The 13,356-nt window shown below is 37.8% G+C and overlaps 1 protein-coding gene across 2 annotated transcripts in view; it reads left to right on the top strand.

Moving 5' to 3' along the window:
• The window catches only part of esrp1 (epithelial splicing regulatory protein 1), a 29,085-nt gene that overhangs the window by 6,764 nt on the left and 8,965 nt on the right, over positions 1–13,356 (top strand). The window contains exons 11-14 of one of the 2 annotated variants that reach the window (XM_017723845.2): positions 3,616–3,852; positions 5,292–5,490; positions 6,812–7,016; positions 10,722–10,893. In XM_017723845.2, the coding sequence (XP_017579334.1) occupies positions 3,616–3,852; positions 5,292–5,490; positions 6,812–7,016; positions 10,722–10,893 (813 nt within the window). The remainder of the gene's footprint in view (positions 1–3,615; positions 3,853–5,291; positions 5,491–6,811; positions 7,017–10,721; positions 10,894–13,356) is intronic. The other variant, XM_017723846.2, reaches the window with a different exon arrangement.

Genomic DNA, 13,356 nt, shown 5'->3' with positions numbered 1-13,356 from the left:
TGTACTTAAATTTGCAGATGTGTTCCCTTTAAATTATGTGTTTCTTTATAAAATCAATAACGCATGTTAACAATGCATTTGTTCAGAGACCCTAAACTTCTGGACAAGATTGTTTTTAGACTTGATGTGTTTGAAAAGTAGGAAACACTTTTTTAAATGGTAAGAAATGCAAATACAAAAAATACAAAAAAAAAAGAAAAGTTAGAGCTTACTACTAATGTTATAGAATTTAATGTGCAATAAAGTATTAAAATGCCAATGGTTGCTAAAATAGCGTTTAATATATATATATATATATATATATATATATATATATATATATCAAACTATCCACAATACCCAAAGCTGTGAATTTTCTAGGAATAAAATTTGAACATTTTACTGGCTGTCCTTAGGGTATGTTTAGGAGAGACAGTTACAATAAAGAGAGGCAGACCTTGCATTTATTAGCATGTGAGCTAAATGATGTGTAAGATCTTGGTATGAAAGTGTATTTGTCCTTGTTCTCTTACGGCATAGCTTGACTTACTGAGCAAACATGTACAACTCCAATCTGTAAAAGATTAGCTGCCTTTGCACATATGAAACCACAGTCAAGCCATGTTTCATTAGTCTGACATCTGATGAAAGTGAAGGCCTCGAGTGGTCTTCAATTTGCACTGTTTATGATCCCAGAGAGTTTACGATTGTCAGTGTAATATGAAAAGAAAGCTGGAGAGCTTTTGGAGTGTATTTTGTTTTAAAGTATTTTGTGCAGGCAAATAGAAGAAAACTCTGTCAGAGAGCCAAAAAACATGATGTAAGCGTGTTCCTTTCATGCAGGAAGAATATACACACTTACTATCCAAAGACCTTTTTGCTCATTTAAACAGAGTTGCACTGAATAAGCCAGAGTCCACCAGTGTACACTATGGTACACTGGGTGTGTTTCAGATTGTGTAAAAGGCACAGGGACAGAAAAGTAGTTTTATTACCTCTCTGTACAGAGCAAACAGGAGTATCCTATTGGCTCCCATCCATAACTTCAATGTGCAGAGTTCTGAAGAACTTTGCCATCTACACCACCTTTCAAAGGTTTGGGAACACCAAAACATTCAAAATACTTTGAAATACGTTTCAAATAATGTTTTTGGTTTGCAAGAACATAACATAAAAACTAATCAGCTAACATGGCTGCAACCGTGGTCACTGACGAGACAATGTGCAAGTCCTCCTGCTATAATAGCTCAAGAATACTATTGCAGGCTCACGGGCTGTTCACTGTACTAGTGTACTTTTATCTGACTGAACAACCAGGTCATAACGTCCCTGTCTCATTTGGGATTCTAATCAGTTCCCCCTTCTTTTTATTGCATCCGTGGTGAACAGTTAGCAAGATTGTTAGCGAGTATTTTATTGTACATAGGCTATTCTAGGGAAAGTAAACTGAGAATAAATTTTATATAGGCATATTCCTACAAAATAAAAACAAATCTGCTACATAAACAGAACCTGGCTCGCAACCTGATATTTTGTCCACATCAAGCTCGGGTTTGGACCTCTACTGACGTGCACGCTCGCCCCACGTGTTGATCACCCCTTACTATGGTCTTAACTCAGGGGTCGTGCCCAAAATGTTAAGAAGAGCTGTTTTGTCCTTTCAACAAAAATCAAACCACCTTGGGAGGCATATTGTGTTCGTTTTACTGTCTTGGCTGTAAGTATATCTCAGTATGTGCTGATGTTGTAGTACAGGCTATTAATATAAACGTAAACCCAGACTTACTTTGCTCTGCTTTAACCTTCAGCTCAGCTGTAGCCGCTTTTCTTGCATCTCAGGAAACTTCTCTGCGAGTTTCATGTAAAATGTTTCTGAATGTTCGACTTTTTGCGAGGCTGAAGTCGCTTCTCATTCAATTCCACCTTAAATTGTGCCTGAGGTGCCAGATTGTACTGCTGCGCCATTTAAGGTGGAACGGGACAATTTGAAAGAAAAGCAGGAGAAAGAGAAGCTGATTTCAGTTTCGCGAGTTGCTGCAGATTAAACGTATCAGGAAACCAGCTGAGTGATTATAGATGTAATAAATCCATTCGTCTCCAAATGATCGATGCTTGTCTCAAATCTCTGCCTTTGTTGTTTCTGCATTGCTGTGCGTCCAACAGTCTGCACATCAGACTTCAGAGTTAAAGGTTGGTGAATTAGCAGTTATACACTCCAGCGGTTAAGACCGATTTATTGTGAAAACTGTGTTAGAATTGTGTTATAACGATTTAACAGCAAAGGAGAATTATTATGTTATTTTACATAGAAATCTAGTCAGTGATGAGAATTCTGAGGCTAAAGTGTTGCCGAAGTTTAACAAGGACTGAATGTGATGTCTGTACACACACCAATCAGGCGTAATATTATGAGCACCTCCTTGTTTCTGCACTCATTGTCCATTTTATCAGCTCCACTTACTATATATATGCACTTTGTAGTTCTACAATTACAGATTGTAGTCCATCTGTTTCTCTTTTTAAACACTGTGTCTACTTACTGTCCACTCTATTAGATGCAGCTGCGTTGTCAGTTCACCCTGTAGGTGTAAAGTGAGAGATGATGGCTCATCTCTTGCTGTACAGTATGAGCTAATCATCCTCTAGTCCTTCATTAATGGTCACAGGACGCTGCCCACAGGACGCTGTTGGCTAGATATTTTTGGTTGGTTGACTATTCTCAGTCTAGCAGTGACACTGAGGTGTTTAAAAAGTCCAGCAGCACTGCTGTGTCTGATCCATTCGTAAAAGCACAACACACCACCACCACGTCAGTGTTACTGCAGTGCTGAGAATGATCCACACCCAAATAGTAACTGATCTCCATGGGCATCCTGACCACTCAAGGACAGGGTAAAAGGGCCTAACAAAGTATGCAGAGAAACAGATGGACTACAGTCTGTAACTGTAGAACTATAAAGTGCACCTATATAGTGAGTGGAGCTGATAAAATGAACAATGAGCATCAAAAAAAGGAGGTGGTCATAGTGTTATGTCTGATCGGTGTATCTTGCTGAAATGTTTATATTGGAGCAGTTTTATTTCAACAGTTGACAATGTTTTGCACAAAATTATCTGGTTTGTATTCGGTTATTTTTGTTAGCAAAAACCTGGAATGATTGACTTTGCCTTTAGTCTTAATTCTGGTTGGATATCACACCTTTGGGTGTGTAAGTTTGATTGTTGGTTACACTTAAAATACTGTTTGTATATTTGCAGCTTTTCAATTGTGTATTTCTTTCTGGCACATGATTAAATGCAGCGTCTTTTCACTTTTCAATTATAGCTAGCTACACATTATGAGAATGTAGCTACAAATGTAGCTAACTACAAATTTTTCAGTAGCTATCACAACCCTGCATCTATATGCATTTAACAATAGTTTGGAAAAGAAAACCGTTAAATCATTATTTAAGAAAAACCTACTCTATACATAATATTTAATTTGAATGGATTTAAAACGTTAAGAAAATTCAAATTTCAAAATCGACGACTTGTATGTCTTGGTCCAAATTATGTAATGTGTGTTTTGTGTATTTTGTCCACACAGTTGTGTGAAAATGTTTTTGATTTGTTGTATGTGTATCTCTGTGTCAGGTGTTAAACAAATATTCCTCAGCTCCACTAATTGCGGTTGCTCCAGCCCCCATCCTGCCGGTAGTGCCACAGCCCACTTTTGTGCCATCAACAATTGCTGCAGTAGTTGGGACACGGGACTGTTTGAGACTAAGGGGTCTGCCATATGACGCCTCTGTTCAGGACATACTGCTCTTCCTGGGTGAATACACTGCCGACATCCGACCACATGGAGTACACATGGTGCTCAACCAGCAGGTAAATATGCAACAAAAAATGGTGGATTAAGCTCTTAGCCAATGCAATCAGATATTTTGAACAGAAGGTCACACGTACCATATCACACTGAATTCAGCAGGTTAAATCTGCACTTGTTATGAAACTAGGGATGTCAGTATATGTATAAAAGGATTATTAAGTCTGAATGTCCTCACCACAATAGGAAAACAAGAACATTCTTAGGGACCAGCGAAGTAAGGAAATAATTAGGAACAACAGCATTTTTCTCTTATTGTCCAAATTATCATTCTGATCTCAAGCTCAGAATTTTCTTGGTTTCTTATCATTAATGATAAAATAAAGCAAATTTATATATTCTATAGAGTCTAAAGTTCCAAAAAGGAATTGAGCTTATTTCAAAGCTGAACTCTCAAATAACTGAGCACCTTGACGTTTATTTTAAGCATCGTGTTTTGTAAATAAGATGCATATGGGTTTTTTTTCCCTGGAACTGTTTGGTATGCAGGTTTTCCTTTTGTCTTGTATAGTTCATAAGGGAAATGACCGATAATTTCAAGCAGTTTTTGAAAATCCTAAATATTCCCTTGAAATTTGAGGTTTTCTGGTTTTTGCCACTGGAATTGATGACACCAAATTAATGAAAAACCTATGGTTGTGGTGTTTTGCCCTCTTTCTAGGACAACATATCCATGCTGGGGTTTTTTGGTCAATTTTTTTTTTTTACAAAAATCTTTAATGTATTGGGAGATTGAAACCCACTGGTTAGGCTGTCAGGTGTTAAAATTGGGAAACAGCAGTGACACTGTAATACTGCTACATAAAAGACTCTTACAAGGAGTTCAAATAAAAAAACAAGGAATGTTTTTTACAAGCTTCAAATTTGTTTAATTTCAGAAAGTATTGGTGCACCAGTGTAAGCTTAGTGCTGACAAAAATTTTAAATCCCATAAGAACACTTATAGAAATTTGCTTTTTCTAAGAGGGTTTTTTCTTGTTTTTTGACAAAGTTTTAATATTTATGGCCCAAACTGAAGTCCTAGCTCTAATATGTTAACCCCTAGGTTAGCCACTAATGTGCAGTGTACATAGACAGGTTAAAACTCTTAATGCTAGCTGCTAGTACCAGCTGCTCATATCTTTAGGCTTTATAGATCATTTGAACTAAAATTGTCACATTATTGTTATATTCCTTCTCGCGGTACCTCAGCCGAACAGTTCTTGCACACTGTATTTCTGTTTTCCCCTCACATTTCCACTCTGCAATAGGGCATGACTGTTAAGTGCATCAAACAAAAATGGGGCTTCTAGATACCAGCTGATCATTATTCAGTCTTTGTATATAAAACTGATAATAATAACTCAGTTTTCCTATTTATTGGCAATTTCTGTGTGAGCCACTGATATATCATGTACACTGAAAGTTAGTAACACAAATGCATGTTTGTGAATACATTCAGGGCCGTCCATCAGGTGATGCATTCATCCAGATGCGTTCAGCAGAGAGGGCGTACCTAGCGGCACATCGCTGCCACAAGCGGAGCATGAAGGAGCGCTACGTGGAGGTATTTCCCTGTTCGGCACAGGAGATGAACATCGTCCTGATGGGAGGTTCGCTCTCCAGGAGCGGTCTCTCGCCGCCGCCATGTAAGTTACGACGTAAGTGCCTCTGGGCTGTGGGGCTGCTTCTCTCAGCTGTGCGCGCGGGTAGGTGGCGCTTCACACCTTCCTCTTCCTCCTTCCCTCTTTTCCTCTCACTCGTCCAAATCGTTTGGAGGTCTCCAGTCCACACAGTTCCAGATGAGAACAAGAGTGGGCAGCAGGAGCAGTAAGAATCCTTTGGGTGAATGTTTGTTTTGTCTCTCTGATGATTGCGGTGACCGATTCCATGTTACTCAGACACTTTCCAACTGGTGGGGGCCCATATGGGCGCTTTTATTTTGGGTTTATTTGGAGTGAAACTTGTGATTAAGATTTGCTGTTAATTTTGCAAGCTGTCAATTTGTTATATACATATTATAATAACATATAATCTCTCAAGCACCAGGTGTGAGTGTTATGACTTCCTGTTTTGGTGCAGTGTAGATTTCTCTCTCCCTGCGTTCTAATCTAGATTAGTTGATGAAGTCACTTATCTTCCAACCCCAAACAACCTACAACCAACACTGACAAGACCCAGAAAGGTCATATAATTGAAAAGTCATTGGAAAGCCCCTCAGGCATCACCAGTCATTCTAAGAAACTCTGGTCTTGTAGTGGATGTTGTTGGAGAGAGGGGTTTTACACCTTACTAGTTGCTGAATTATGGTGGCAGACACTGATGGTTAAGGGCAGTGTGGATCAGGCTGCATGCTTCTTTATGTGTAATATTTTGCAAGGGAGAGAATGGGCTAAAGTTTGATGGTACTGCAGATTCTCTAAGTGAGAGCCATAGCAATAAAATATTAAACTCATTTGAAAATATGATGCACCTAGTTTGATTGTTATTGGTCAGATTAATAGTTCAGACATTAAGTTTGGGAACAGAGGTGTTTTATAGTGAATAGTTCATTGTTTGTGTGCATGGGTGACTGCATGAATTGCTGATAACAAACAATGAACAGAGTCATGGATCTACAATAGAAAAAGCATGGACTACAGATTGTTAAGACAGGGGAAACAGGGTGGGTGAGGCTGGGCAGAAGTGTCAGACAGGGGACCATTATTATGTCCTGGCACAGTTCTTCATATGGCTTCTCTCTGAAGAATCATTATTTTCTGGAGCCAGTTATAAATTTAATGTGCACTACCTGCACCAAACCTAATAACAGGTGTGTTAAAGACAATGAACCAAAGAGTGAAAGGGCATGATTTAATGTGATCAAAAGAAGAGACAGGTAGTTGTGTTATGGGAGCCAGTCTCCTCTTAATCGGAGGCATGAGGTACATGTTTTAGTTGGTCACAATTCACAGTTCATTCCCCTTCTTCATCCCATTGCAGGTCTCTCCCCTGCCTCTTACACATTCCCTCCCGGAGGGTCTGTACTTCCTGCTGGAGCAGTGCTTCCTACTGGAGCAGTACTTCCAGTAGACACTGCAGCCCTTTATCCCTCACAGTTTCTGTTGAATCCTCGACCCCTAGCACCAGCTGCTTTCTACCCAGCTAACAGCCAGATGTATATGAACTATGCTGCTTACTATCCAAGGTAAGGGACAATACACATTCATTGGCATTCTTAGAGCCTCACAAAAGAGCACATGCCCATCCTTAACCATAGATGAAAAAAATCTTGTGCCATAAAATGGAAAAAGTGGTAACCAGTTTTTGATACTGCAACAACAGAACCTTTAAAAACATTTTGCTTTCACCAAACATGTTACATTGTGCATTTATTATGTGATTATTAGTAAACTAGGCCTGGGACAACTGTGACACGTGATTTGAGCTTTAAATACCGTTGATCCTAGATCCTAGGTCCTAGGTTATATTCAATCTGATGATTTTTGTTGTTGCTTCACTGCTGATTTAAGGGTGTTATGAAGGCTTTGGATTAATGGAGGACTCAAAATGTTTGGTTGAGTTTCCTTTAAAACACATGCACACCCTACATATTCACACATATATCTTTGTACTGACAAATACTGGTGCCCGTGCCTTGAGTTTGTTTATGATGGTTCTCTCAGTGACGCTTAGACATTCTTAATTGTTCGCAGCACAGGACTGTGGGCTAGAGCTAAATGTCTTCATGGTTGTTTTTGTGCTATATCTAATAAATGTACAATTTGATTAGATGCACATCTTTATGTAACTTTGTGTGTTGTGTATTATGTGGCGTTTGTCTTCTGTGTTGGCTGAATAATATTTTGTAGTTTTACATCTACTGAGCACTACATTACTGAATACTGAGTACTACATTACTTACTTCAGAGTTCTGCATTGCTAGGGGGTTTTGTTCTTTTAATCCACCTTTTACATGATACATTTTCTATATTGGAAATATCCATATAGTTACATTTCAGGAGCAAAGAAGTAAGAATACATATATTTGGAACTAACAAAATATCCTAAATCTAATCATATCTCCATACATAAAGAAATTAATATATACTAGATTAATAAATATAATAATAAATTAGAAATATATTTACCATTGTCAGCCTCTGCTGTTATTATTGTATGTTTTAGGGTTTTATCTACATGTTATGCTTTATCAGTGGACTATGACATTATTAGTGGACTAAAAGTGGTAGATGTGCTTCGCAGGCATACAAATGTATAACTTTTGTTCTGGATTTTTCCTTGAGACATACCAAAGTCACTGTAGGACCATTGTATTACATTCATATACAAATATGGTGGATTAGTCATTAAATCACATTGGGTTAGGCCTGTGCTGTAAACAGAATAATTTTGAGACTATGCTAACATTGCAGTGGAAGTGAAAGCAAACACAGTAATAGTGTGTGAATAGAGGCTTAATGTTTGTGAGATAAAAGAACATAATAGTGCATCTAAGTAAAAGTTGTGGTTGTAGTATATCGTGATGTATGCATTTTGCTTTAAAACTATTATAAAACTTATAGTTTTTGATTGAATTGCAAGTGTCACATGAACTTCCCCATCTGTGGCTACTTATCCTGCACATGAACCACCTTTGGTAACGAATGCTCCTTCCAGATATCTGCCCTAAAACAACCTGACTTGACCTCGGCTGGCTAGCAGCACCAAAACAGATTCTGAAAATCATGTGACTACAGGGTGGAGCACCATTCAGTTTGGATGGGTGTAGTCTGGCCTTTTGTGGCACACAAACCTAGTGAAATGTCTTCAGTGCAGTGGAATGTTAATGATAAAATTCAGTGTTTTCCTCACTAAATACATTTTCAAAAAGGGAGCTTTCTTGTTTAGGGAATGCACATACAGCTTTTGAGTGACAGCATTGAAACTTTAGACTGCTTTGACATGACCCTTCTTAACAAAAAGTATAGTGGACTTGGCTGCTCTGTTACATGTGCTTCTTTGTATTCAGTCTGCTCAACATATTTGTCCTCCTCAAGGCAGATGTATCACCTGGGGAGCAAAGCAGATGAGCTTGGTCTATAGAAGGTTGCAGTTAATAAGTGGAGGGTCAAGTACAGAGTGGAAGCTGGGGCTGGTAGGGTATCTCACAGAGTGTACTCTGAAGATCAAACAGGTCGGAGTTGTGCAGGCTTGTGCTCCCATAAGTAAAGGTGTAGGCAAATGGTATGGATCTGACACTTACACTTGGGACATGAACTCCATACATTTCTTGTGGTGTGAGTTATTTTCACTTGCACTCACATTTCTGCCTGTCTGTTCGTACTTCCCTGTGACTAAAGTTATGCCTTTTTTCCTTGTGGCCCCCACTGGTTGAGCATGAAAGACTACAATTTTGACAGTTGGTGTGCCAGTAGAAGATCTTGGCTATATCTGATGGGTGTAGACACCAGTAATATGACGTTGCTCTAACAAACATTCATGTTTCACTTTCATTCATATACATAGCCTCACTAAATTTGACCCAACCTGCACAAATACATTCTGTGTTTCCATAGTTACAATGTTCAGACTTGATGCCTATTTCGTCCTTTTTAGTGTTTTTTCCTATTTGATAATAATCAAAGCTACATGTGGTACACATATTTTTAAGCCGAATGCAACAGTCTTTGGATCACCCTCAGGTGAGTGGTCACTATCAGGTGTTTCAAACAGGACACAGTTTAAGAACAATGGGTGTCATTCACCAACCGTTCTTAAGCTGAAATTTCTTCTTAAAACCTACTTACACAGTTTGTATGAAGATTCTGACGTTTTATTATTTGGGATTTGTGATTAGGTAAGAACACAATCTACACACACTCAAGAGCACAAAAGTGTGAAGAATTTAGTGCTTTAAGAACACATCATGAATCTGACAGACATTTCTCAAAAACAGATTTAAGAACAAACTTGGAAAGATATTGGTGAATCCAGAGTTTTTAAACAACTTTACAATAGTGTGTCTGTGTCATCAGTTTCTCATTGAAATTAACTGTAGCAGCTTGTACTGTACACTATGGCTGATTTGCAAGTTAACCTCAGCTTTTGAAAAATGTAGCCTTACAAATTCATCCATTTTGATAATTGTGTTTACTTTTACTTTGCAGTCTTAAGCCAGTTTGCAATTATATTGGAACAGAAAGTCAGAGAGTCACTTGCACTTTTATTTTAGTAATTCTCTGTAATGCCTTTATTTCAACCCAAGGTCTTCTAGCACTTTTTACTGATTGCAAGTGAGGCTTTGCCTCAGGCAGCTTTACAGAGCTGCTTAAATACTCTGAAAAGTCTGAACATAATGACCCTGTTTCAAGCCTTCAGGAAAGACTTACACAACCAGAACAACATGCATTAGCTGGGTGTGTTGTACTCTTCTAAGAGTGTATGTGCTTCACGCCCAGCTCCTGTAACATACCCTTGTACCTACACCTGTGTTGGAGAACTGAACAGTTTAGCTACTGTGTGTTTGTAGAAATCAAATCGAGTGACACATATTTACAATGTTTACAGTGAACAGTTTTTGTGGTTTGAACAGTACATTCATGGGTAAAATTAAAGTATTGAATGATTATAATTAACCTTAATGACTGCACACACAAACATGCACATTCATGAGTCATCAAAACAATCTATCAAATCTTCATTTATACATCACCTTGCACACAGGCAGTTGTAATTCAAAGTGCTTTATAGATTGACTCAGAAAAGCTTGGAGAAAGTTTGGTGCATATATGGTATAAACATGAATTTAGAGCAGTTGAAGTGACTAAGATAAATGAGTGAGGTAATATTACAAAGTGTGCTAGTACCTGATAGCTGTATCTTGTATTTAAAGTTATTGTGTTTACTTCAGCCCCCCAGGCTCCCCACCCAACATGGGCTACTACCATACGAGTCACACCCCCTCAGCAGGCTCTGTGCTCTCCCACCCACCTACAGCAATGATTAGAATGCAAAGCCACACCTCTGCTCATGCCTACGCCAGTGGAGTTAAAGAGATCCTCAGTATGGTACAGGGTTATCAGGTAGGTGAAACGCTACACTATCAATCATAACCCTTAAAACTAGTTCACTGCCACTCACTGTTCATTTTTTGTTTTACATAGAGTTGGTGTGCTACTCTTTGTACTGCTGTTCCAATAGTATTGATGTATACTGCATATGTCCTGTGCCAGTATTGGTCTGCACTGCCCTGTCCAGTATTTTTGCATTGTGTGTCCCATGCATGTTGCACCAATGAGAAAAGTGAGAAAATGCATTTATGCAGTAGGGAGGTAAATTGTTTTTACCAGTAACCAACAGTCATTAGTAGAAGATTTATCATGGTTAGTTAAGGACACAAAAAATATCAATGGTTTGGCTGATTTGCTGAGGCATGTTTTAAGCCATTATATTATGACTTAAGTCAATGTCAGCATGTATATTCAGTAAACAGGCCAAAACTGTATTAAACATACCCAGGTAGCGATTCAATTACTAACAACTATGCTCATTATTATTTGACCAAAATGTATATATTCTAAAGTTATTAAATTATATTTACCACTCATTTCCAGGCCGAGTTAAAATGAACAAGAGGCCATGATCAGGGCGGGCTTTATCTCCATGTGCTTCAGTACTACCACCATGACCTACTCTATAATTTTGCACAGCCATGCATGATTTTCTCACACTTTCTCTAGCACTTTCTCTGAGAACTAGCACAAAGTAGTTGCCTGTCTTATTGCTTGCAGATGTTTACTTTCAATATGGCATATGGTTGTAGCTATCAAACCTGTCCCAAGCACTACTATTTCAGCTGTCATTCAAAACAATAATTTTTAATAGGTTAACCAATTGCATCCCTATTATGCAGTTCTAGTATTATAACAGTACAGCTGAACTAAATTGCATTTAGTGATTTCACTTTGTAAACCAGTCACATTTAGAAAACAAACAGTTTATAAAAGCTTTCAGTTTCAGTACAGAATTCCATATTAAATACAACTTCATATGATAAATGAGGAGTTAGATGCTCCTGTTTCTAGTGATTTTGTTTCTATTCTGAATTTCCAACAAACTTTATAGGGATGTTTGTATGTGGGTGTGGTGTATTTAGGGATGGGTTGTAGAGGACATTTGGGTGTGTTCTGTGTCCTGTGGTGTTGAGCATTAGAGATTTGGATGCTTCAGTGGCTCTGAGTAACAGTTGCATAGTTCTCCTATGCATTGTCACACTCCTTCAGTAAGCTAAACAGGTTTCTCTGGTCTGGATTTCCTCACACATACACAGGGTGTGGTGCGTTAGCCTGCTGTAACTTGATTCTCCTGCTTTATTATCTGTATTCCTCCTTAGGATTGTCTCATTTTGGTTAAGGATCAGTGAATGTATTTACAAATACATAGGCACATGCTCAGATATATTCAAGTGACCAAGTAATATTGGTGACGCGCATTTATAAAAAGAATAACATTTAATGCATCTACACTGTTTATTAAAATGTGTTAGAACATTTTCTTTCAGTGAAATTTGTGTAACATAGTTTCCATTTTGAAAAGGGTCAGCGTTTGTGTAAAGATAATTAGGTGCTAGTGCATATGCATGCGTATTCATTGCTGTACAGGTTGTATCTTTAAGTAAAATGATACAACCTAAAAAAATAAAAAGTAAACTCTTATCCTACAAACACCATTGAATGCTTTATTAACTCACCAACAGAGGCATCTCGTTTAGTGACATTTGCGTTTGAAACATTTAAATTAATAAAGAAAAACTAAAAGTGCTGTCTGCTGTATATTGTTATTGAACAGTTCAACTCCGCAGATTGCATATAATTGCTTATCTTGCAAAAGTGAAACATGCACAGTCTTGAGACTGGACCATATTTGGTTGTTCTTGTGCAAAGTAAGCTAATGAGTTTCACCCACATGCAAACTAAGGATTGTGGATTAGATTATATGTATCTGCAATAAGAAGAGAAAAAGAATCCATACGTTATTAATAGTTTCATAAGGACCAAAGGAATGACTGCTGAACTCACATTATAATACAACAGAGCAGAGCCATGAATATCAAGAAAGTTTCAGTGGAACTACAAGGCAAATATGGCTTGTTATTGTCAATTTATTCTAAATTATTGTTCTTAAGCTAATAAAGCTTGTACGGCTGCAACAATATACTTTATTGCTTAAGAAATAAGTGGCGGAACAAAATGTTATTCCACAAACCCTGGCTTTCCCAATATGTTGGACTTACATATTATGAATTATAGAATCATTAGTGTAATTCATTTTAATTAGTATATGTCCTATCAATATCTTTGTTGTACTTTAGTTAAGATGCACATATTGTCTACAGAACATGTCCAAGTTAGATGGATAATATGGAGACAACTATAGTTGTAGATTTGGCTTTAGAGGCTGGTACAATGTGCAAAAGTGTACTAGAGAATACATGCTGCTAATATGCATATATGAGAGTGCATTTATTTAAGATTATATTTATTAGT

This window comes from Pygocentrus nattereri, chromosome 24 (genome assembly GCF_015220715.1).
Source record: "Pygocentrus nattereri isolate fPygNat1 chromosome 24, fPygNat1.pri, whole genome shotgun sequence".
Taxonomy (NCBI): domain Eukaryota; kingdom Metazoa; phylum Chordata; class Actinopteri; order Characiformes; family Serrasalmidae; genus Pygocentrus; species Pygocentrus nattereri.
This window is presented reverse-complemented; position numbering and strand designations above follow the sequence as displayed.